At 42.8% G+C, this 26,905-nt stretch overlaps 2 protein-coding genes across 2 annotated transcripts in view; one reads left to right on the top strand and one right to left on the bottom strand.

The window, feature by feature from the left end:
* The window catches only part of pde11a (phosphodiesterase 11A), a 189,825-nt gene extending 187,982 nt beyond the window's left edge, over positions 1 to 1,843 (top strand). Inside the window, exon 20 of the mRNA XM_033023867.1 lies at positions 448 to 1,843. Within this exon, the coding sequence (XP_032879758.1) occupies positions 448 to 591 (144 nt within the window). The 3' untranslated portion in view covers positions 592 to 1,843. The remainder of the gene's footprint in view (positions 1 to 447) is intronic.
* A 17,096-nt stretch (positions 1,844 to 18,939) lies between these two features.
* The window catches only part of agps (alkylglycerone phosphate synthase), a 113,183-nt gene continuing 105,217 nt past the window's right edge, over positions 18,940 to 26,905 (bottom strand). Inside the window, exon 20 of the mRNA XM_033023868.1 lies at positions 18,940 to 21,020. Within this exon, the coding sequence (XP_032879759.1) occupies positions 20,899 to 21,020 (122 nt within the window). The 3' untranslated portion in view covers positions 18,940 to 20,898. The remainder of the gene's footprint in view (positions 21,021 to 26,905) is intronic.

Here is a 26,905-nt window from a genome sequence, read left to right on the forward strand (position 1 = left end):
CCAACAAGAATCCAACATTAGATTGAGCCACTGGATTATTTTCGATCAGTTGAAAATTTATCTTGCACCCATAATCATTTGCCACACGTTTGAATTAGTATAGGTACAGTGATATCTGGTTATGAATATTGAGTGAATCCTGGTATATTTTGGTATAGTCTTATCTGGTGATGAATATTTAGAGAAACTTAAAAATGCATTTGATGCATATTTATGCCATCTAAATGGATCTTCCAATCAAATCTAAACAGGACAAATTATGTTAATTCGGTTCATTTTCCTTCAAATTTTATTAATTTTCTAGCTACAAATTCAAAAGCAAGGCTCCAAAAACACATAACAGAGGAAAGAAACTTTATGTCCCATTAAAATTAGCGGCTCTGATTCGCACTGTGGTAGAATTATCAACAAGATGCATTTACACCCTTTTTCTCCATTGATTCCCAGGCTCTGGTGCAAGTCAACCCAAGGCTGAAGCCAATGCTAAATGGGGTTATCCGGAATAGGTGCAAGTGGGAGGAGATGCACCAAAAGAGACAAGGGAGCAGAGACAACCCCAGCCGCAGAAAGAGCATGCACGACAGCAGTTAAGCCTCCACGCGTCATCTCCAAGGATGGATGACCAGCTAAACATGGCTCGTACTCAACTGGATTAGGACAACCTCCAGTTGTGCTTCAACAAGATATGTGGCTGTGCTGAGATCTCTATTGAGTTTCTGCATGTAGCAAAACCCCTCTGCTCAAAACCAAGAGTGAAAACAACGAGTACACTGCAACAATCCTGCTGCAAGCTTGCATCTGAAAAGCTGCTAAGAAGCAATTTAGCAGCGGGCAGGCTATGCAGCTCTATCCAGTGCCACCGATTGCAAAGGGCTTGCTGTCTTCTGCAGAAATATACAGACACCATAAGCAGGTTTAAGGAACATCAATTATTTAAACATCAGGACTGAGAACTGGAATTTTCTGTGCATCCTTTGTCTGCCGGACCCATATTATGAATCAATTGTTCTCTGCTTTATTTCTCTCTCTCCACTGCTGGAATGTACGAGCGGTTTGGTTTATCGTCTATTCATAGAAAAATGTTTCTCCTTAGCTCTTCTTGTGTGAGGATGCTTGAAATCAGTCCTCTGCACTGTATGTGTCCTAAATTGATGCACAGAGACAGGGTCCTTTTAGAAGTAGCCATTGACAGATGGTATTGCACTGGTAACAATGGCAGCACTGCTTTACTGCAAAGGCATTACTTTGTGCTGTGAGCAAGGTCATTTTTAAAACCACTGTTGGATGTTGTTGGATGTTAAACAGATTGCATGTTAAGGCAATGCAAAACAAATGTGTACATGTGTTACAAGGCAAAGGATGGCATGGGATTTTGTCAGCATGAAAAATTCAAACTAAAGTGAAAGAAGCATTCATCACTGCAAGATGAGACTCAGGAACGAGAGGTCAATCAGCAACCATGAAGCAGAGAAACGTAACTGGTCATAGGTTATCGTGCCTGATTTAACAAATATTGCATGCATTTCGCCTCCATAACTGTCAGATGTGGAAGAACAATCGGAAGATGATCGCAAGAGTCTTTTATTTTTGCGTGGAAGTTACTTTGGGCAATAGGTTTTGCAGTGTGGGCACATTACTTACCTCCTGCCCCTCTACTATCCTCCATTTCACTAGAGCAGCATGGGAGCAGGCCCTTCGGCCCGCAGCTTTCTGGAAGATACTGTTCACCTTTCCTAGTGTCACAAGTCATAAACCCCAATCAGATTCCTTTTCAACATGACTTGAATCGCACTGAGCATGAGCCAGTTTTGGCAGCTGACCTGTAATGATATTTTACACAGTAAAGGGCCTGTCCCACGAGCATGCGACTCCATGCGGCAAGTGCGACCTAAGTGACTCCATGCGGCAAGCGCGACCTAACCAGAAGCGGGAGCCGCGCGGAGGTCGAGTGAGTGACATGAAGTTCGAGCGAAGTCCGCGGGACGTTCGCGCGTGACGTACGGCGTCGAGGTGGCTGCGGGCCGGCAGGCCGTTGCCGCGCGGAATTTTTGAACACGATCAGTTTTTCGGAGCCCCGCGCGATGTCGGGACCAGCCCAGCACAACTCCATACGGCTCCGGCGATCGAAGTGGGACCGGCCCCGCGAGGCCGTACGGCTCAAGCGACCATGTTAGGTCGCGCTTGCCACATGCAGGCACATGCTGGTGGGATCGACCCTTTAGGTCGCGCTTGCCGCATGGAGTCGCATGCTCGTGGGACAAGCCCTTTACTCATAATTTCATCCAATTGTCTATTTATAGTGGAAGCTCAAACAATGCCCATGCCATGAGATGTTGCTAGCCCAACAAATATGAATTCAATATCCAAATATATATTTAACTCTTCTCCCCCTCCTGCCCCCGGGCCCCATTTCCAGATGTGTCTTAAAACTCTCCTACCTTTCTAGGGTATTGTTTTAATCTCATCTGTTTGAATTTTGTTTCTAACTTGTTCCTTTTATGATCAATTTGGTTTCTGATGTTATCCATGGTTGTACAAATGAAAGAACAGCACAACTTGAGAAGAAACATCTCCAGATCTTTCGAATCCACTGGAATGTCCAAAGGTACACTGCCTCTACTTACACATTTGCATAACTCTGTATAATCAGCCATCAAAGGTTGAATGTTAGAATTCTGCCATCGTCTTTCGTAAAAGAAAAAAGCAACATTGATGTAACCCAAAATAAATTGTGTTGGTTAATTTCTTTTTTATCCTAGCCTCATTTACTTCAAAATTAACTCCCATTTGATTGGATTTTCAACCTGTAGAAAACCTAGTCTCTGTGAACAAAGCTCGAGTGGTTGGTAACTTTTGCAATGATTCATGTGCAGAATTGGCCGAGTATCACAACAACTATGCCATCAGCAAAATAATGCTAAGCAATCATTCATCATAAATTCTGCATGCTATAGGGTAGGTAGGGATCGTGATTTTTTTTGTGTATTTCCTGCTGCTTATTTATGCCCAGCTTTTTTCAGCCAGAATGCTGGTTAATCTGTTGCAATACTGGCACCTGGTGGAGGGAGCAAGTATTACAATCTTAACAGTTGGCGTTTTCAGATCCAGATCGATGAAAGGTTTTGATCTTTTGGCTTTGTGCCTTTAATATAATTCCGCCTTTATTTTTTCCATGGAAAAAACAGACATTTGAATTCTTGAAACACGATGTACATGGTCCTGAAAGAGGAGTGTTTTGGACTTTGGAGATACAGTGCCCTTTGGCCCACTGAGTCCACGCCGACCAGCAATCACCTCGTACACTAGCACTATCCTATACCCTTGGGTCAATTTACAATTTACAAAAGCCAATTAACCTTCTAACCTGTACATTTTTGGAATATGGGAGGAAACTGGAGCTCCCGGTGAAATCCCACGCAGTCACAGGGAGAACGTACAGAAGGACCCTGTTACAGAAGGAGTTAAGAAGGATCTGCAGATGCTGGTTTACAAAAAAAGACATAAAGTGCTGGAGTAACTCAGTGAGTCACACAGCATCTCTGGAGAACATGGATAGGTAACGTTTCCAGTTGGGACAAATGGGGTCCCAACCTGAAATGTTACCTGCCCATGTTCTCCAGAGGTGTTGCCAGATCAGCTGAGTTACTCCAGTAATTTGTGTGTCTTTTTGTCCTTAAATGGCCTGTCCCATTTGGGCGTCATTTGCGCGTCATTTACGTGACATCATTTACGCGTCACGACGTGGGCGTCACCTGCGTGACGTTATATTTTAACTTTAATTTCTCATTATATTTATAATTTAGATAAATTAGAATACATACAAGCCATGTTGGAATTGTTTTGCTCCCTTTGATTTAACTTTTTGTTACATCAATTCAATAACAGCCATTGATAGCACACATTTTAGCATCTGCAATGTTGCATCTTGTCATTCCTGATCCGCAGCCTGAAGCAAAGGCAGAGGGGAGGCAGTTTACTTTCATCTGTAAAACACAAATTGTTGGAGAGCAACTCAGCAGGTTGACGCTTCACGTCAGGACCCTTCTTCAGACTGAAGAAGAATCCCGATCTGAAACATCGCCCATCCATTCCCTCCAAAGATGCTGCTTGACCTGCTGAGTTACTCCAGCACTCTGTGATTTGCTCAAGTCTCCATCTTAATTATCAGCTGGATTAGCAAAGCCACAAGTCAGAAATGTGATACTTTTTTGTCAGTGCATTCAGGATGTTTCCTGCACCTATTTCTCCCAGAACAAAGGTGGAGGCAGGCTATATTAGATGACAGTGCGAGTATTTAATTGGACCGAATCCTGAAAGCCTGGCTATTGATCTAGAAATGCAAGTTTGAATCCCAGCATGGCAAGAAATAAACGCATCTGGAATTAAAACTGATTTTATTAACAGTGACCATGAAACCACCAGATTGTCATTAACAACAAACCTTTGCTGAACTAAAGTTTTTCTGGGAATAGATCTGAATCTGGTAGAATCCTTACCAGCCCAGTCTCTCTGTATCTCCAATCAATGTGGGCGACTCCTAACCACCTTAAGAGCAGGTAGGAATGGACAGCAAAGGCCAGAATCGCCATTGGAAACCATTTCTTCCAAATGAACAAGAAAACAATATCTAATGGCCTATTAATGGAGGTCCATTCATCCAATAACGAATTCAACACCGTTTTTGAAGGGAACAGAAATGGAACAGCAATTGAGATTCTAGATTTTGATAAGTCCGATTCAAAATAAGTTGAAGAGTCCACAGTAAACACTTCAAATCTGCTCAAAGTTATAATCTGTTACTAAGTCAAACTATACCCTTCCCACACATGAGCTGCACTTTCTAGAAAGAATGCCAGATGACCAGAACTGCATGCAACACTCCTAGTTGATCTCACCGATGAGTTGTACAGTTGCAATATGAAATCCCAACTCTTGTACTCAATGCCTTGTACTCAAGGCATGCGTGCCAAACACCATCTTCCCCACCCTGCCTACTTGTGTTGCCACTTTCAGGGAACTCTGGGCACATCTGCCTCAAGATCACTGTTCTACAATACTCTCCAGGGATCCTCTGTTTAAATGATCCTAGACAGTAAATGTTTTCTGTATTACCTTGCAATATTGATTTGTCGTCCTTCAGTGATCTGATGGTTCAATTCACACAGTGCTTTACAGAAATTAAGATGAAAAAAACAATGTCAAAACATTACCAAGTTTTCTGATGACACAAAAGTGGATGGTATTATAAATAGTGAATATCCTTGTCCACAATTGCAGCAGGATCTTGATCAGTTGGGCAGGTGGGCTGAGGAATGTTTGATGGAATTAAATACAGAGAAATTTGATTTGTTGCATTTTGGGATGTCTAACATGGGCAAATCCTACACAGTGAATAGTTGGGCTCTGGGGAGTTGTAGAGCAGAGGGATCTAGGAGTGCAATTACATAGTTCCTTGAAAGTGGCATCCTAGGGTGGCCAAAAAAGCTTTCGGCACATTGGCCTTCATTGGTCAGAGCGTTTATTATAGAAGTTGAGAGGTCATGCTGCAGTTGTATAAGACGTTGGTGAGGTCACATTTAGAGTATTGTGTTCAGTTATGGACACCATGTTATAGGAAAGATGTTGTCAAGCTGGAAAGGGTGCAGAGAAGATTTACGGGGATGTTGCCAGGACTCGAGGGCCTGAGCTATAGGGAGAGGTTGAGCAGGCTGGGACTCTATTCCTTGGAGCGCTGGAGGATGAAGGGTGATCTTATAGAGATGTACAAAATCATGAGAGGAATAGATTGGATAAACACACAGGGTCTCTTGCCCAGAGTAAGGGAATTGAGAACCAGAGGACATAGGTTTAAGGTAAGGGGGGGGGGGGGGGGGACGATTTAATAGGAACCTGAGGGGTAACGTTTTCACACAAAGAATGAAGGGTGTATGGAACAAGTTGCAGGAAGATGTGGAAGCAGGTACTATTGCAACATTTAAAAAACATTTAGACAGGTACTTGGATAGGATAGGTTTAGAGGCATATGGGCCAAACATAGGCAGGTAGGACCAGTGTAAATGAGGCTTGTGGGCAAGTTCGGCCAAAGGGCCTGTTTCCACACCGACAACTCTATGACTTATGACTATTAGAAATAATCTCAATTGGTTAAACACATCATTTGCACCTAAAATTATAGCTTTTATGTTTAGTTTAGGGTTTAGAGATACAGTGTGAAAACTGGTCCTTCGGCCTGCCGCATCCATCGATCACCAGTATATTAGATCTATGCTATCCTATCCTACACCTAAGGTCAATTTACAGAAGCCAATTAACCTACAAACCTTACTTCTTTGGAGTAGGGAGCAAACAAGAGCACCCAGGGAAAACCCATGCGAGGCACAACCTAGAACAACTTTTAAAGGACATTTGGACAGGTACATGGATAGAAAAGGTTTAGCGGGATATGGGCCAAATGCGAGCAGGTGGGACGAAGGATCTGCTACCGCTGCATGACTCTATGACTTTATGAAATAACAACAACATAATTGGAGGATTTTATCAATTCACACGATACCCACAAAACTAACTAATATGCAAGGGATTTTGTAACGGACATATTTTCCTGACTTAAAACATTAATGCAAATCGGAGCACAAATTAGTAAATGCCAGGTGGGCTACAACTGAATGTGTAATTGCTTTCATCTTGGTATGAACTAATAATTTTCTCTTTTTATTTCCAAATGAATTAAGCAACATTTCCTTGGGGATTCCTATCTCCATTTACACATTTATATTCTTTGGTTAAGTGATATTTTCTTGCTGCACGTAAGCTTGAAAGCTACAAATAATGATACCCCAAAGAGTTATCTATGATTCTCTGCCAGAAAAGCTCTCGGCATAGACGTGAGGTATACTTGTTCAGGGTTACAGTGCAACGTAAATTTTCATTGGAATATTTATTGAATCCAGATCTGAAAGTCTATTATCATCAATTTAAAACCAGTCCTCTGGTCGGCTGCTTTTTCTGGCTAATTTGTACGCTTCATCTTTTGCTTTGATACTATCCCTGATTTCCCTTGTTATCCATGGATGCATTACCTTCCCTGATTTATTCTTTTGCCAAACTGGGATGAACAATTGTTGTAGTTCATCCATGCAGTCTTTAAATGCCTTCCATTGCATATCCACCGTCAACCCTTTAAGAATTAATCGCCAGTCAATCTTGGCCAATTCACGTCTCATACCCTCAAAGTTACCTTTCTTTAAGTTCAGGACCCTTGTTTCTGAATTAACCATGTCACTCTCCATCCTAATGAAGAACTCAACCATATTATGGCTACCCTTGCCCAAGGGGCCACGCACAACAAGACTGCTAACTAACCCTTCCTCATTACTCAATACCCAGTCTAGAATAGCCTGCTCTCTCGTTGGTTCTTCTACATGTTGGTTTAGAAAACTATCCCGCATACATTCCAAGAAATCCTCTTCCTCAGCACCCCTGCCAATTTGATTCACCAAATCTATATGTAGATTGAAGTCACCCATTATAACTTTGTTGCACGCATTTCTAATTTCCCGTTTGATGCCATCCCCAACTCCACTACTACTGTTAGGTGGCCTGTACACAACACCCACTAGCGTTTTCTGCCCCTTAGAGTTTCGCAGCTCTACCCATATCGATTCCACATCCTCCAAGTTAATGTCCTTCCTTTCCATTGCGTTAATCTCCTCTCTAACCAGCAACGCTGCCCCACCTCCTTTTCCTTTCTGTTTATCCCTCCTGAATATTGAAATCCCTGGATGTTCAGCTCCCAGCCTTGGTCACCCTGGAGCCATGTCTCCGTGATCCCAACTATATCATAATCATTAATAGCTACCTGCACATTCAACTCATCTACCTTATTACGAATGCTCCTTGCATTGAGACACAAAGCCTTCAGGCTTGTTTTTACAACGCTCTTACCCCTTATACAATTATGTTGAAAAGTGGCCCTTTTTGATTTTTGCCCTGGATTTGTCTGCCTGCCTCTTTTACTTTTCACCTTGCTACCTATTGCTTTTACCCCCATTTTACACCCCTCTGTCTCTCTGCTCACACATTTAAGAACCCCACCACCTCTTATTCTCTGTTTATTATTGTTTTCTTCTTTCCCCCCTACATGTTGGGTCTGAGTGCTTCCCTTCTCTGCCTCCTGCCTCACACACTGTCTACTAGCTTTCTCTATTTGAGTCCCTCCCCCCAACCGTTCTAGTTTAAAGTCTCCACAGTAGCCTTTGCAAATCTCCACACCAGGATATTGGTCCCCCTCGGGTTCAAGTGCAACCCATCCTTTTTGTACAGGTAGCACCTTCCACAAAAGAGGTCCCAATGATCCAGAAACTTGAATCCCTGCCTTCTGCACCAGTCCTTCAGCCACGCATTTATCCTCCACCTCGCTCCATTCCTACTCTCACTGTCGCGTGGTACAGGCAGTAATCCCGAGATTGTTATCTTTGCGGTCCTTCTTTTTAACTCTCCTCCTAACTCCCTAAATTCTCCTTTCAGGACCTCTTCTCTTTTTCTACCTATGTCATTGGTACCTATATGTGCCACGACCTCGGGCTCCTCTCCCTCCCATTTCAGGATATCTTGGACATGTTCAGACACATCCCAGACCCTGGCACCAGGGAGGCAAACTACCATCCAGGTCTCCCGACTGCGTCCACAGAATCGCCTGTCTGACCCCCTAACTATAGAGTTCCCTATTACTAATGCCCTCCTCTTCTTTTCCTTACCCTTCTGAGCATCAGGACCGGTCTCTGTACCGGAGGCCTGGCCGCTGTCGCTACCCCCAGGTAGGCTGTCCCCCCCAACAGTACTCCAACAGGAATACTTATTGTCAAGGTGTATTTTTGTGTTTATCTTTGGCATAATCCAGCCTCTGCAGTTCCTTCCTACACAGTAGTTTCCCAAATTGGCGAGGAAGCCGAGGAGCCGAAACCCTGACTATTCCTCTTTCCCCATACGCTGCCTGACCTACTGAATTCACCCCGTATGTCCTATTTCGTAATATAATTATTAATACTTGTTTTACAATTCCACTAATACGGGAGGAAGGCCGTATGAAACAATGAGTTTGGGTCCGAAGTGGGAACTTATTTGAAACAAGGTTTTGTGCATGCGACTGAAAAAAAGGATAGTGCCTAACTTCATGTAACCCTTGCATCTCCTCTCTCTCTCTCTCCATCCCTCCCCCACCCAAGTCATACCAGCTTCAAAGTCGTCTTGTTGAGTCTCATTGTCTGTAACTCGTTCTCACCTAACACACAGCTACCAATGGCCTGATTCCTTTATCATCATTACATTGTTGCATTTCTTTCATTCATTTGTTCTATATCTCTCTATATCGCCGTCTATATCTCGTTTCCCTTTCCCCTGACTCTCAGTCTGAAGAAGGGTCTCAACCAGAAATGTCACCTATTCCTTTTCTCCAGAGATGCTGCCTGATCCACTGAGTTACTCCAGCTTTTGTGTCTATCTTCCGTTTAAACCAGCACCTGATGTTCCTACGCAAAGGAAAGTCATCTTCGTTTGGGGATGAAAAATGGGAATCAACCAAGGTGTCAGGAAGCAAAGACAACGGATTTCATGACAAAGTACCCCTGGGCATTTCTACAACAAGCAATAACAACTGTGCCCCAATGCAACAATGGTTCAGAACTGATAATTAAACAACCGTTGTTTGAACCCATGACTCGATGAGAAATGAGTGGCAAAAACACCTGAAGGATTGTGAGATAATGATCATGGATGACTTTTAATGGAAAGTCCACACATACAGATAGACAGCCAAGAAGAACTTCATATCTACACTCAGATGGACTGGCAGATGGAGGAGATAGAAGTTGGGGAAAGAGAGGAAAAGCCCAAGAGAAATACAGGGAAAGGGATATTGGCCTGCTTGTTCTGTCGTTCGAGTGTTTCTGGATCTCGCGCTTATGCTGAAGTTATGCTTGAATTACTGACGGCTGAAGAACCTGTGGCTGTAGTAATTGCTTGTGTACGGGCAGCGTGGTACGGGTTGGCCTTGACATGAGGCGTTGGGCAGGAGACCCTAGCACTGGGTCGCGGGCAATGGTTCTTAAGTTGAGCAAGTCCAGGTAAACATCAGATTTTGCCAAATGAGATCTTTCCATCACCTGTTTGGCACTCCAGACTGCCCGCTCGGCCAGCCCGTTCGATTGAGGGAATTTGGGACTGCTGGTAATGTGACAAAAGTCCCATCGTTGGGCAAAATTCTTGAAACACTGGCTTCCGTTGTCAGACAGGAGTTTCGCGGGCACCCCATGACTTGAAAAGTGTTGCGCTAGTTCTTGAACCACCACTGCTGAAGTGGGGCTGGCAAGCAGATCGATCTCAAACCATCCTGAATACGAGTCGACCAGAACCAGGTATTGTTTACCATGCTATTCGAAAATGTCTGTTGTCAGTGTGGCCCATGGTAAGGCAGAGACTGGGTGAGGGAGAAGCGGCTGCTTTGGTTGATGGGGTGCCAGGCTGTTGCAGATCGCGCAGACTTCCACCGTCTCCCGTATAAGCTCGGTCATTCCGGGCCGGAAAAACATGCTCTTGGCTCGAAGAATGGTTGCCTCGGTGCCGGGATTTCCCCCGTGGACCGAGTCGAAATATTTATCACGTAGAACAGTTGGAATGACCGCTTGTGTCCCTTGACAATCGCGCCATCCTAGAGCGCCAGCTCATCACGGAACGGGAAGTACAGGCGAATGGGAACAGGTGCCTTGTGCTGTTTATCTGGCCAGCCATGCCGGATGATCGAGGACAGGGACTGTAGGGTGTCATCGGCTGCTGTCTGGGCAGCCAAGTTATCCAGGCACTCTGTGGGAAGATAAGACACCATCATCACAATGTAGGTGTCATTGCCTGTCGGTTGTTGCTCGCAGGTCTTGCGTGGGGCTCTGGATAGACTGTCGGCTAAGTGCATGTCTTTGCCTGGTTTGTAAACCAGGTTGATATCGTACCTTTGAAGCTGCATCATCATCCGCTGCAGCCGGGCAGGAGCAGCATGGATTGGCTTGTTCAAAATGCTGATCAGGGGCTGGTGGTCTGTTTCAACAGTCAGTCTTTCCAAAAATAAAGTCTTTGAATTTCGCGCAGGCAAAGACCACTGCCAGTAGTTCCTTCTCAATTGTCCGTTGTCACCATCACTGGTGCTCTGAAGCCAGGCAGCACCCAATCCATACTGGGAGGCATCACAGGTTAGCGTTACAGGCAGCTTCACATCAAAGTAAGCCAGTCAGGGGCAGGACAACTGCTGTTTTAGGGTATCGAATGCTTTCTGCTGTTGTGTGTACCAGGACCAGGTTGCATCCTTGTGTGTTAGCTGCCGCAGTGTTGCTGACAGTTCGCTGAAGTTCGGAATTAATTTACCCAGGTAATTCACCATGCCCAGGAATCTTTGTAAACTGGTTACGTCTGTGGAAACCGGCAGTTTGTTGACGGCAATGGTCTTGGAAGGATCTGGTTTGAGTTCCTCACTAGTAAAAACATGTCCCACATACTTCACTTCCCTGACACAAAATCCGCATTTTAGGGGGTTGAGCTTGAGGTTAATGTCCTTGGTGCGATTCAGTACCTTCTTTAAATTGGCATTGTGTTCTGACATGTCATGGCCAGCAACGAGGATGTCGTCGACAATAATGGCATAAGGGTATCCTGCGAACAGCTGTTCCATCGCACGCTGGAAAACTTCACTGGCGGAGTTGATGCCAAAGGGCATTTGCAGAAACTTGTAGCGGCCAAAAGGCGTGCCAATATTAACAAACACAAAAGGCTGCAATGCTTGAATCTTAAGCAAAAAACAAAATGGCGGAAGAACTCAGCTGGCCAGGCAGCATCTGTGAGGCAAAAGGACAGACAACGTTAAGACCATGAGCGGAATGGGTAGAGTGAATGCAGTTTTTACCTAGAGTAGAGGTATCAAGAACCCGAGGCCTGCTGAGTTTTGCTATCCCTTTCTTTGTTTTTTTTTGCTTCATGAAGAAACATATGATAATTTACCTGTCCTTATCTGGAATACCATAACACATAATTTATGAATATGTATCTACATCATAAAATACAATGGGATTAAAAAAATATTATTTTGGCACACAAAGCAGTGGAAAAGTAAGATTAATCCAAAATCCCAAGTCCTGGAATACCATATTCCAAAATCGGACATAGACCCCGGGTGGGTTAAACATGCTTCCTGTAAAAATGATTCCTCTCTGCATGTATAAGTACTGAAACTGGCTCCCTGCAACCTACTTATGAGTATCGCAATACGATTGCCACTCATTCTCATGATTCCCTTTGGTGCCTCAGGAAAACAGCCATCATGCTCCCATCAGGCATACGATACAGAAGCTTGAAAGTGCGCACCACTAGACTCAGAAACAGGGGGTGGCACAGTGGCGGAGCAGTAGAATTGCTGCTTGACAGTGCCAGAGACCCTGGTTCGATCCTGACTATGACTGCTGTATGTAAGGAGTTTGTACGTTCACCATATGACCGTGTAGGTTTTCTCCGGGTGCTCCGGTTTCCTCCCACTCCAAAGATGTACAGGTTTGTAAGTTAATTGCCTTTGGTAAAAATTGTAAATTGCCCCTGAAGTGTAGGATTGTGCTAGTGTGTAGGACAATAATAAACCTAAACATTCCAATCCCCTATGCCATCACTGATGTTCTTTTATATAAAAATGTTTTAAACTGTTGTCAATTTAAGACCTGAATTAAGTTATACATGTGAGCTGATGACTGATGTTATGAGGCTTAGCAGAAACTAAAGCCTGACGTTGCCAAAATTCAGATACCTTTGGGAGGTTAAGTACTATCAACTCTTCCACGACCTTGATAGGCTCAAATCATCATGCCTTGATATAATACAGTATTTAATTCTATCACCAGTGGAATTTTGCAGTGCACCTTTCAGTCGGAGAGAACTAGGAGGAATAATGTCAAAATGTACTCAAAATGTCATGTAAAATGTAATATACCCAAGACAACTCTGAACAACTATTTTGCCTCACTATAATATATATATATATGTTGATTATCTTATACAATGATTAGGAAAATAAGTTAAGAATTGGAAATTACGATTAAGGAAATCTTGAAACAAAACATAACACAGAGGTGCCCTTAATGGAAAATATCAAAAATTTGAATGACTTTAATGGGTTAAGCAGTGAAAAGGTGTTTCTACTGATTGGCAAATCCGTAACAAATGGATAATAGACACAAAATGCTGGAGTAACTCAGCGGGATAGGCAGCAACTCTGGAGAGAAGTAACAGACTGAAGAAGGATCTTGACCCATTCCTTCTCTCCCGAGATGTTGCCTGCCCCACTAAGTTACTCCAGCATTCTGTGTCTTTCTAGGATGTAAACCAGCATCTGCAGTTCCTTCCTACACAGTAACAAATGCACATAGCTACAAGTTTATAACAGGTAAAGTGGAGGAAAGTGCAAGAGAATTTTTCAGAAGGATTATTAGAACGAGGCAAACTTAACTGCAGACCAAAGGCTGTCATGATTTTAAAATGAATGAGATTAAGTATTTATAAAGAGACAATAACATATACCATGGACCAAAAAATCATATTGAAATAGCTACATTCAGTTGAATAGCTGCAAGCACTGGTGCAATGCAGCTAATGACTTCCTTGTTTTGATTATAATTTAAAACATGGAATACGTAGTTTACTGCAGTAAATCATGCAAGAAAGATAAATTGCCGATTTTTAGTTCTTTTGCTGTGTAAATAGAGGAGCATTTCACATACAGAGGTTGAAACTGGTTCAATTTTACTTGCACGTTTAGGGTGGTTGTAAGAAGAGTCTTCTTGGCATTTGGTATAAAGATTTCATTGATTTGTTTCCTAATCATTAATCAGTTACTTTCAACTAGTAACATGATTTTTTTCAGCAACTCACAGATATCCTTAATCTACGTTTACAGAGTATGCAACAAGAGTAATAATGAGCAATACCTCCAATTCCTTCTGTATGTTTGCTGCCCCAGAAATACCATGAAGATTAGGGAAACTTCCATGCAAAGAATCATACAGACCACCAAGGTGCGTTTAGCAAACATGCAGCATCCAAAACAAACTATATTCCTCACAGTGAATAGATCATCCTAGAACTCTTTTAGATAAAAATACAAATCGAGGCCTTTAGAAGCAAGGCAGCAGCTGATAAAATGTCACAATTGATGGATTGGGGGGCCGTTGTTGCAGTTGTGTAGGACGCGGGTGAGGCTGTGTTCACCTTTGGCCACCATGTTATAGGAAAGATGTTGACAAGCTTGAAAGGGTGCAGAGAAGATTTACAAGGACACTGCATGAGTCAATGAATATGTTCACACTGCATTAGATGACAAGAGCTAGCTACAGAGTGATAGAAACAAGGATGTAGCCAGAACAAGTTAGAGATGAAATGAAATACAGTGGACTTTTATGCAGAGAGGTTTGAAAACAAGGTCTAGCATTTTGAAATAAACTTCCTGAAGCAAAGGGAATGGGTGCAATTTGACGATGTGGATGAGAGCCTCTGCTTCAGAGCTTGGCGTCACTAACTTTATTCCTTGACTGAAAAATGCAGAGCCCGTCAATATAACACACAAAATAATCGATTGAGGAAAATACACTGGGAATCAATCAGGACATCAGGGACCTGCAGCCATAGCAGGAACTGCAGAAACTTAAAGACCAGGAACGGCCAACGGATTGATTTTGTTGATATCTATATAACTAAAAGTCTCATCTTGACCACTTCCTGTCTGCGTTGTATATTGATTTTAGAAAAAACGCTTCAATAAATCGCTATATTTTTTGGCCATCTTACTAAGTCCTTCTCCGCTGAGGCAGCCCCGAGGATTTTTCCGATCAATGAAAAATAAAAAGCTATGTATGTTTAAAAAACCTTGAGATCAGCTGATTGGTCCTCTCGCATGTCAATCACCATGATGAAGGTAACGCCCCTTCCAGGGGGGCTGGAGTATAAAGCCCAAATTGTGTGAAATTACATTTGAATTTGGTGGCCTGCACTCGGCTTGAAATGGCATGAAATTGCATTTGGATTTGGTGGCCTGCGCTCGGCTTGAAATGGTATGAAATTGCATTTGGATTTGGTGGCCTGCACTCTGCTAGAAATGGTATGAAATTGCATTTGGATTTGGTGGCCTGCACTCTGCTAGAAATGGTATGAAATTGCATTTGGATTTGGTGGCCCGCACTCAGCTTGAAATGGTATGAATTTTTTTTTAGATTTGGTGGCCTGCACTCTGCTTGAAATTGTATGAAATTGTATTTGGATTTGGTGGCCTGCATCTGCTTGAAATGGTATGAAATTGGACTTGGTAGCCTGCACTCTACTTGAAATGGAATTTCAAAGAATAGCCGTGAGTGACTGAGCTGCCAGCCCACCAGGCCTGAGTGACTGAGCTGCCAGCCCACCAGGCCTGAGTGACCGAGCTGCCAGCCCACCAGGCCTGGGTGACTGAGCTGCCAGCCCAATAATCCATTCGGCCCACAATGACCATACTAGCCCTCAGGAAACCAGTCCCTTTGGTCGACAACACCCATATTAGCGCTCCAGAAAGTCCCCCTGCCCCCACTGGCCACCAATATTGGAATTGGTGGGGAGGTGGAATATTGAGTTGGGGGACCAGCCCTCCCGTGTATTTATTTAAAAGTGAGCTCATTCAGGTCTTGATATCAGAGCAATCAATTCCTGTGGAAATAAAATTTAAGGGAGTAGACCCCAATTGCAGACAATGATGAATAAAAGGTAAATAAGAAAAGGTGGCAGCAGCAGTCATACATTTTGGATACATCCCTCAGACATGTCATTGAGATGGGAGGATGTTGGTGAAGCACTATTTGCGTAGAATCAGCCAGGCAAGAAATGAGCAGGAAACCTTTTCTGAGGAAGTTTGCAGAAGGGTTGTTGTAACTGGGAAGACTAATCAATTGGAGTGGGGGTAGAATGCAATCTAGAAAGGATGTCAAATGTGCATGTGAACTGCAAGATTTCGAAACTGAAAAAGGGTTGGGCTGTAGCAAGGCGAGATAGATTTGAGTAAGAGTTGAAAAAAAATTAGGAGTCTAATGTGAAAATTCGGTAGTGAAAATTTGAAATAGAGCAATGTTTAAAGGAAGGTGAATGGAGATTAATTTTCACAAACCATGTAATTTTGAAGAACTGAGCAAAATCAGGCCAGATTGAGCAGACGCCAAAGCCTTCAAACACAAACTGCACAAGAAGGAATTTGGCAAGTACATGGATAGGACAGGTTCAGAGGGATATGGGGCAGACACAGGCAAGTGGGACTAGTGTAAATGGGACATGGCCGGTGTGGGCAAGTTGGGCCAAAGGACCAGTTTCCGCACTGCATGACTCTATGTCAATCTGATTAAAGGAGGGTCCTGATCTCAAACGTCAACTGCCCATGTTTTCCAGGAATGCTGCCTGACCCACTGAGTTACTCCAGCACTGTTTTTTTGTCAATCTGGTTAAAGTTTGATGTTTTGAGCATACAGAATTCAAATGGTAACAGCAATAGGCCCAATGAATCAGATAAATAAACTAATGAACAGGTTTACCCACCTGGTGTGGTAATGGGTCCCATGATATCGCAAAGTTATAGAGTGCATTTGGGTGGCTAAGAATTATTAAGTTGCTGTTGGAAGTCTTAATTTAGGCATAAAGTTTGAGACGCAGGACATTTAGTCTGAGGAGACATTTAAGGAGGGCGAAAGACAATTTTTAGCAAAGGAGAACCGATATAACATTTAGTATATCCATGCCAGAGGAATGTGTCAACTGCACTATGGAAGATGTACTTGTGGAAGGAGTTGATGAGAATTTATCTTCAGGACAGGGGATGCAATTGGCCAAGAGGAACTTAAAATACCCCTTTAGATTTTGTTAGCAATTTTAGAAACATAGAAAATAGGTGCAGTAGGCCATTTGGCCCTTCAAACCAGCACTGCCATTCAATATGATCATGGCTGATCATCCAAAATCAGTACCCCGTTTCTGCTTTCTCCCCAAATCCCTTGATTCCGTTAGCCCCAAGATCTAAATCTAGCTCTCCCTTGAAAACATCCAGTGAATTGGCCTCCGCTGCCTTCTGTTGCAGAGAATTCCAGATTCACAACTCTGGGTTTTTGGCCTACTCCTTATTCTTAAACTGTGACTCCTGGTTCTGGACTCCAACTGGGAGCATTTTCCCTGCATCGAGCCTGTCCAATCACTTAAGAATTTTATATATTTCTATTTATCAGATATCCTCTCATCCTTCTAAATTCCAGTGAATACACCCAGTTGACCCGTTCATTTATCATATGTCATCCCGGGAATTAACCTGGTGAACCTAAGCTACACTCCCTCAATAGCAATATGGTCCTTCATCAAATTAGGGAGACCAAAACTGCACACAATACTCCTGGTTCAGTCTCACCAGGGCCCTGAACAACTGCGGTAGAACCTCCTTGCTCCTAAACCAGGCATAATATTCACCTCCAGAAAAAAAGTAGGAAGTATTGGCTGGGGGTCCAGGAGGTCAGTTAGGCCCCGCCCCGGTGGGGGTTCAGGAGGTTCCTGCAATAAATTGAAAGTGATTCCCAAGCTTTCTGCTGGTAGTTTACATAACAGAAGCTTAGAATTGTTCTGTCACATAACCAGCAAAATAACCCCCAAAAGATAAATATTTCATGAAATAAATGACTTCATACAGCTAAAAAAATCTTTACAAAAAATGTTACATGAACTGTCTCTTTGCCTAGCACTGTGCAAACAGCACAGAAAGTGATTTTTGGTGCAGCCATCTTCTGCTTCAGTAAGGGAAGCTGGTCGGTGATTGGCCGACACATGTGATTGGACGCAATGCCTTTGGAGACAGCGGCTGATTGGACGGCAGGAGACCGATTTGTTGGTTGGACGGAAATTTTAAGAGAAGCTGGTCGGTGATGGGATGAAACGCCCTTGGAGACGGCGGCTGATTGGAGAAATATAGGCAGAAGTGGATTTTAAGGGAAGCTGGTCGGTGATTGGACGCAACCCCCTTAGAGACAGCAGTTGATTGGCCGCCAAATAATAGGGCAAAAAATTTTTGAAAAATTGGAAAACAAAAAAATAAATTGGAATTCCGATTTAAATCGGAAGAATATCATGCCTGCTAAACTCAAATCCTCTCGCAATGAATGCAACATGCCATTAGCTTTCTTCACTGCCTGCTGTACCTGCATGTTTACTTTCAGTGACTGATGTATCAGGACACCCAGGTCTTGTTGCACTCTTGTGACACCTCACTAGTCACTGTCTGCCATTCTGAAAAGGACCCGCTAATTCCTATTCTTTGCTTTCTGTCTGCCAACTAGTTCTCTATCCACGTCAAAACCCTACCCCCAATACCATGTGCTCTAATATTGCACACTAATCTCTTGTGTGGGACCTTGTCAAATTTCTAATGAACAGGGGATTGATGGTCAGCATGGATTCAGTGAACCAAAGGGCCTGTATCCATGTTGTATCACTAAACTAATTTAGTTTAGTGATACAACATGGAAACAGGCCCTTCGGTCCACCATGTCCATACTGACCATCAATCCCCTGTTCACACCAGTTCTATGTTATCCCATGTTCACATACACTCTCTTCACGCAAGGAGCAATTAAGCTACAAAACAGGACATATTTTGGATGTGGGAGGAAACTGGAGCACCCAGAGGAAACCCACGAGATAACAGAAAACATACAAACTCCGCAGAAAAAGCATCAAAGGTCAGGATTGAACCCGGGTATCTGGCGCTGTGAGGTTTTCACCTTTTTCATATCTATCATGAAATCCAAGTTTAGACATCCAATATTCAGTAAATTTGACACCTGGTTACAAATGAAATATCGAAGTCCAACAAGCAATTCCATACAAGTTTATTTAAAGTGAATTCCAAATTACATCATGTCAGTGCTTTGCCAACAGAAATGCAGGGGCCAAGAGTTAAAGAAATAGCTCGTTGAAAATATATGAAAACTTTGAAAACGAGGTTGACAAAACAGTGTTCAAGTACAGAATGTTTACAAATGATTCAAAAAGCTTCCAACATGCTTGTGTTTTATAAATCACCTCCAGAAAAACACATGGGAAATTGAAGATTCAAAAAGTACTTTTCATATAAAGTTTATTACAAATAAAGAGTGAAATTAACCAAAACACACAGAGCCAATTTTTAGCCAAGTATCCCTTATTTGTAACATCATCTGCTTTACCTCTCTTGTTACACAATGGTAGCCCGAGTGCTGTGCAGACTACCAATCTCCAGGCTACTTTATCATAGAGTTGTGGAAAGGCAACAGGAACTCTTCCATTTCCCCCCCCCCCCTCTATTTTCCCCATTCCCAACAAATGGAAAATCACCCAAGCTCAGGTTCATCGGTATCAGTAACTCTCAACAGCTCAGACTGGCATCAATCTTGCTTCCTTTTCTCTGCTTTTGAGCACACTGCTATTACTTTTCAAGTTACAGGTGGGATTGTTTCTTATACATATGAAAATCTGGGCAGGTGACTAGCTCACTGCATTTTATCTAAATAAATTCTATGCCTGAGAAATGTGCACATCTGCTTGGTTCAAGTGAAGGAAAAAAAGAACAATCGACATTACAACAAACATTACTTCTGGCAAAAGGCACACCATATCCACACCAATTTAGGGCACTAAAGAAAGAATCAATCACACATGATTATACATCATTGGTGACAGTCCCTAATTATTCTTGTTCTTTCACAAACAAAATGCCAGAAACTCATGTTAACAGCAACACATTTAGCAAAATGTGGATTGTTTCTGGAATTATAAACATATCTTTCAAATGTAGTACAGAACATTGTACAATGTTGATCAATGTTTTCATACACCAAACTTGATTTTCATCCAAGCAAAAATGCTGATGTCATGAGTAGCAAAATGAGTGAATTACACTACAATAATGTTATATATTAAATGTAACAAGTTCCATTACACATACGAATAAAAAGTCTTACTGCTGTAATTTTAGATTTTCATTTACAGAAACTCAATGTAACCTGTTTAATGCTCAGCAAAGATAGAATAGCCTCATACAAAGACAACTGAAAAAATATGCAATATTGAAAGAATCCAAAAGATAATTAGTAAGGATATAAGTAACATCCACATATCTCTATGCAAACATTAAGGTCCGTTTAATTTCCAGTGCACACAAGGAAAACCATTTATTTCTGGAATAGTAAACAATTGCAGTGTTTTATTTAATCAGAAACCCATAATTCACAAAGGTGGTGTGTTACAGTGTGCACTCTGTACAATGATATATTTTCCCTCTCGGGAAAACAAAGGGAAAAAAATCATATAATTAAAATGAACATTGTATAAAGTTTAACATATAGTAACATTTGCTTATAGAATTGAATTAACATGCAAAAATGTTACCAGTAAGAAGCAGGTATGGCTATGTAATTAGTGCAGAAGTTTTTGAAGGACTTAAATAGGCAGAAATTGCAGAGCTGATCAACCATGCCTTTAAAAACAAGATAATTGTAAGCAACCTCCATGTATTCTTTTTTTTTAATGTGACATTTGTATGTCATCTTTGCTGCTGCACACATTCATCAAAAACATTCTCAGCTTTAGTGGAACAGGGCACTGCACTCGACACAGATCTTTTCTGCTAGTATGTGCTTCAAATCCCAAATTAAAGAAATCAGCCAAATAATTCTATCTTAAATGCTTTCATTACAAATGTTAATTTTTTGATAGTCTGGAGATTTCAGGTTTAAGACAATGGGATTTCTTTCTTTTTCAAGAATCCAAGCTTTATTGCAGAGCACAATTGATTTATAGGAGGTTGCGGTTTCCAAATATGTTGTTGGGATCCACGTACTCCTTAACAGATTTCAGCATCCCCACTCCGACATCAGATATGCTTTCCTTTAACCATCGTTTTCGCAATTTTCCCACTGTGAAGAAATAAAATGCTTTAATAGATACTATGTTGAGATAATATATATATTTTTTAAACATGTCAAATACCATGTTAAATTATTTAAGAGAGGAAATCCAATGCTTCATGATTTATTGAACTAAAAATTCATAACGCCATTAAGCTCAGAGCTTTCCCAAAGGAGTTCCTCACAGTACAAACCCCGAGTTCACACTTGGATGCAGAAATAGCAACGATACGAAGCCGAATGAAAAAAATAACCACACATATTACAGCAATGTCTTCATTGTCTTCAGCAATGTCCAATGTTAAGGTGTATCTTTTGGTCACAGGTATTTGAAATCTATCTATATTTTGGTGGACCATCTAATGACCATTGTAACTAGTACAACTAATTGAAAACATCTTAAATCCTTGATTTCCCTTGATCATCATCACCACTACCAGCACCACTCTTCCCCACCAAAGAAATCTGTACAATTGAGGAACGGTTATTTTGGAATAAATACTGAAAGAACCGACACTCACTTTGTTTTAGGTTCATTGACATCTGTAAAATTGCCTTAGTGTGTGGGGAGTGGATGAGAAAGTAAGATAACATAGAACTAGTGTGAATGGTGATCGATGGTCAGTGTAGACATGGTGGGCCAAAGGGTCAGTTCCTATACAGCATCTCTAAAATCAGTCAAACTATTTTATGTATATTAATTCATGCAGCACAAATCAAAGGTCCAGCTCAGAAAGTCACCTTAAAGCTTCACAACATAAATCTGTCCACAAAGCAGGTCCAAACCGTGCTGAGAAAGGAAGAATCCAAAATAATTTTCAATAGCTTGTACGAATACCAAATATAAAATTTGTATTTACAAACATAAACTTCTAGGAAAAAAACCTGATCAGTAGTTGACTGGATGGAACGTTGTTGATATTAGAGGGTGTTAAAAACTAACGTGTGTACTTGAGTGCGCACCTCCAGCATAACTAACCCCACATGGAATTGCACTGACGTTTGATCAGCTAGAAAAAAAACATCCCTGCATACGAAATGAAGCCATGCACATCTCTAAAAGCAGAAGGGACTTGGAGTGCATCATTAGCTTTGTCAAAACATTAATTTGCACATCCATCTTATCATATTTCCTCCGTTTATATTTTTATCACAGCAAATCAAATATTAATTTGACTAGTGAGCCGAGAACCTGTAGATCACATGGTTGCTATTTATGGTCTTGCTTAAAATTTGTTTAATACATCATCTTTGAAAGACAAAGCCATATTCAATTTTCATCACATTTAAAAAATAATAGAAACAAGTTTTCAGCCTGCTAAAAAAATTAGTGGTAATAGAAGATATGCTAAGTGGTTGAATAATAGTCAAACTGATGGCTCCACAGTATGTAACAAGAATAAATTTCAACTTAACAGGCCTGGTTCGGCACAAATTTTATGAATACTACTCATTATTATCGAGTCTACATGAGCCAAAAGATAAGGTGAATAGTCACAGTGTTTTCCCCAGGGTAGAAGAGTCTACACTGGAGGCCAGAGGTTTGTGAGACAGAAAAGATTTAAAAGGGACCCCAAAGGACAAGCTTTTCCACGGGTGATGGCGCAGATATGAAATAAGCTACATGGGAAGTAGCAGGGGAAAGTACAATTACTCTATACAAATTGGACAGGGACGTATTTAGAAAATATTTGGACAGAGGGGAGCCAAGGATAAGCATGTAGGACTAGTTCAGTGGGGCAACTTGGTTAGCACGGACAAGTTGGGCCAAAGGGCTTGTTTTCATGCTGAATATCTCTACCACTATGATTCGTCTTGACCGACAAACTACCAGGCCACCATAAAAAACGATCAAGTTCAATAAATATCCTTCAGAGATAGAAATCTACCATCCTTGCCTAGCCTGGCCTACATTTGTCACCGATATGGCTGTTTACCTGCTTCTATTATACGACTGTGATTCTGATAGAACACCTACTGTATACAAAACATTCCACAATCTACTCCCAACTGAATTTAATTTTAAATATTTCAATATGAATGCTGTTTAAATTAAATATTTACAGATCAATTCCAACCAACATTTAGCAATTAAAAATAATAGTCAATCTCAGTAAATGACAACAGATACCATCTCTGCTTTGGCACAATGTAAATTTACAAAAGACTAAGAAATCCAGCACTGCTGAAGATGCTATCAATGCAGTGACATAACATAAATCAAAACTCCACCTGCAAGTTCAAGGGTACGTCAACGATCCTATAATGTTATTGAAAGGCAGAGAGTGCCAGCATTAATGAACAAATACACTCGTATCTTTGCAGTTTGGCAAAACAAGCTATGTACAAAATGGCAGCCATGTTTGTTGCCACACAGCAATTTCAGACCAATTCTGTGTATAAATTAATTTCGTCAAATTAATGGAAACAGGCCCTTTGTCCTAATTTGCCCATGCCGACCAAGATGCCCCATCTACACTAGTCCCACTTATCTGTGTTTGACAGATATATCCCTCTAAATCTTTCCTATCCATATACCTGTCCAAATTCCTTTGAGAAGATGATTGCATTACTTCAGCTTTCCTTCCAGCCACATCAAAACAAAAACACTATTTATCGCAAAGAAACTGCAAGCAGACAAACTCGTCAGCCCCTTCCCAGCTAACTATTAATCACAATTAGGCTTGAAATCACAGAAGAGATGATCCATATTTTTCGATGACATTAAACTCTCTGTGGGAATAAGAGAGCAAGGCCTCAAGGTCAGTACACAAAACCAATCAATAAAATATCCAAACAGTGCATCTTCTAAACAAAAGCTCAGGGGGTCAACCATTGAATAATTAATACTTATCATACTACAGTCTCAGAACAATCCCTCAATTTTAGCAACTATTTTGTTTCATGAATACTCTATGGCATAGTCTAATTATCTATATATATTTTAATACAGAAGGAACAAAACGTTGGAAAATGCTGCACCACCATTCATTGTTTCAAAGCAATAATTAATCGTTTCTATACAATATAGGCTGGCAAGAAACTGGCAGCAGGTCAATATCGAAGTCTGAAAGATAAGAGTAGAATAGATGTAGACACACGGCTAATATAAATGCCAGCGGAGCTGGGACACGGGCACATGCCCCGAAGTGTCCAGGTCCTGAACTTGATGACCATTCCCATTGATGGACCTGCTCCTTACCTCGAGGTTAGACCTACAAACTTCAACTTACCACTTGCTCCAGTCCCTTGAGGACAGGCTGAACCTGTTCATCCAGATTTGATAAAGCATTGTGTGCCTTCCACCACGGTATTTTAATTAATGTTCCGAAAACTATGTACTGTCAGCTCTGCCATATAATCCACCTCCATACATATTTCAACCCTCCAGCAGTTAAATTTCATGGTCACCTCTGGACTTAGCCAGTATAACATCACTCTTTGAGGTCTTCCCACGGGGTGTTCTGGTCTCCACACCCAATATACACTTTGTCCTCAATCTCTGTTCTTGCTGGCCTACATAGCAGCCACACTACCTCAGTTCATTACTGATAATGAGTTCAGCCTGCCCTGTTCATACACTCTACCTCAGAATTATATTCCTTTCAAACGGCTTGTTTCCCCAGGTTTGGCAATGTTGTTAAACTCCGTTATGTCTGGAAGTCCTTTTGGTAATTTAGGTCGTAATTTCTGCAGCACCACACACAATTTCCCTAATCACTCTCCAACTTTCAATTGCTTTTCATCACTGAATCCAAGAATGTTAATATTCTGAAGAAGGGTTCTGACCTGAAACTTCCCTCCAGTCGCTGCTTGGCCCACTGAGTTCCTCCAGCCGTTTTTATTTGTCTAATACAATCACCAAACTGATTTAACTTGCTGATCATATTTAATAATTAAAGTACATTCCTTTCAATTCAACAGAATAAATAAACTTATCCTTAAATGTGCAAGTACTCAAATGTCTTAAACTGCCAAGTCTTGCTGCTGAGCATCATCACTCTAATAAGCAATCAACATTTTAGACATGGTATCAACATATCACTGATTGGTGCCGATTCCTGCAGGCTGTATACCCTAGGAACTAATTAGCTTCCCGTCTTGCACGGTTGGATTCAGTAGCCATCTGCCAATATCCCTAGACTGTTAAGTCATTTTTGAGAGTATTCAGCTATCGAGTTTAAACTCAAAAGACTTCCCAGTTCCAGAAAAACATTGATGGCCCTAATTAAATGTAAATTACCATTCATTAGCCCAACTTTGCAGTCAACCCATATCATTTAGTCTGCCCCATGACTCAAATACCATCTCCCCAAATTCAGTACCATCTGTAAGATAACAATTTCTTGCATCTGTTTCCAATCATCTGCAAGTAGCAAAACAGTTTCATCCCAAATATCAATGTTGAATTTTTCCGTCAACTGATTAAAAGACATGAAAACAACATTCTTAAGGCACAACGGGAGAGGGAGAGGGGGGGGGGGGAGAGAGAGGGGGAAGGGGAGAGCGGGGGAGAGGGAGAGAGAGGGGGAAGGGGAGAGCGGGGAAGAGGTGGAGAGGGGGGAGAGAGGGGAGGGGGCGACAGAGAGGGGAGGGGGCGACAGAGAGAGGAGGGGGAGCGAGAGAGGAGGGGGAGCGAGAGAGGGAGCGGGAGAGGAGGGGGAGCGGGAGAGAGGGGGAGGGGGAGCGAGGGGGAGCCAGAGGGGAGGGGGAGGGAGGGGGGGAGGGGGAGGGGGATGGAGGGGGAGGGGGAGTGAGAGAGGAGGGGGAGGGGGAGAGGGGGATGGGGAGCGAGGGGGAGGGGGAGGAGGAGCGAGAGAGGAGGGGGGAGGGGGAGCGAGAGAGGAGGGGGAGGGGGAGGGGGAGAGGAGGGGGAGGGGGAGCGGGGGTGAGAGAGGAGGGGGAGGGGGAGAGGGGGAGGAGGGGCTGGGGAGCGAGGGGGAGGGGGAGGAGGAGTGAGAGAGGAGGGGGAGGGGGAACGAGAGAGGGGGAGGGGGAGCGAGAGAGGGGGAGGGGGGCGAGGGGGAAGGGGTGGGGGGCGAGGGGGAGGGGGCGAGGGGAAGAGAGAGAGGGGAAGAGAGAGAGGAGGCGGGGAGAGAGGAGGCGGGGAGAGAGGAGGCGGGGAGAGAGGGAGGGGCGGGGGCTTCTGGGTTGTGGACGGGGCGCTAGGGACGGACGCACTCGGGTTCTCAGGTGAGCTACGTCATCATTCGGGTGATGTTCGGTTCAATCCAGTGGGCGGGGGGGAGGGGGAGAGAGAGGAAGGGGAGAGAGCAGGGAAGGGGGAAGAGTGGCCCTCTCCATCCCCCCCCCCCCTTCTCCTCCCCCCTCTCCGACAGGAGAACTGATGGATGCTTGCTGCATCGCTACCATAAAGTGGGAGTTGGAGCAGCCGGTGCCCGACGCAGTGACAGCGGGTGGCGCGGACACTGACAGCAGCCGAGGCCGTGCTTCCAGCTGTGAGGCAGCGGCGGCTGCCGCTGGCTCAGGATCCGGCCTGGCCCAGACCAAGACCACGGCCTCGCGCTGCCCGCTCTGGGCCTCGCTCTGGTTTAATGCCTGTAAAGTCATGTTTAATACCCGGGTTGTGGGGTGGGTTGTGGGCGGAGCTGGGCGCAACGGCCGCCATGTTGTTGAAGCACTGGACAACTTGATCACGTGCTTCAACACAGATGCGGGGGGGGGGGGGGGGCACGAGCAAAGGCATTGTGATGTCAGCAGCAGTTTGATTTGAATAAATTGTCAGATTTGGTGATGAATTTTAATAAAATGGGGAAATAATTAACCACATTTTCAAATGAGGAGTTTTTTTTCAATTCACGAGGAAAATCTACCGGAATATGTAAAAAATTCTCCATTACCGCGTCGGGTTCCGGAGGAGATATCACTGACAG

The sequence above is a fragment of the Amblyraja radiata genome, chromosome 7 (genome assembly GCF_010909765.2).
Source record: "Amblyraja radiata isolate CabotCenter1 chromosome 7, sAmbRad1.1.pri, whole genome shotgun sequence".
Classification (NCBI taxonomy): domain Eukaryota; kingdom Metazoa; phylum Chordata; class Chondrichthyes; order Rajiformes; family Rajidae; genus Amblyraja; species Amblyraja radiata.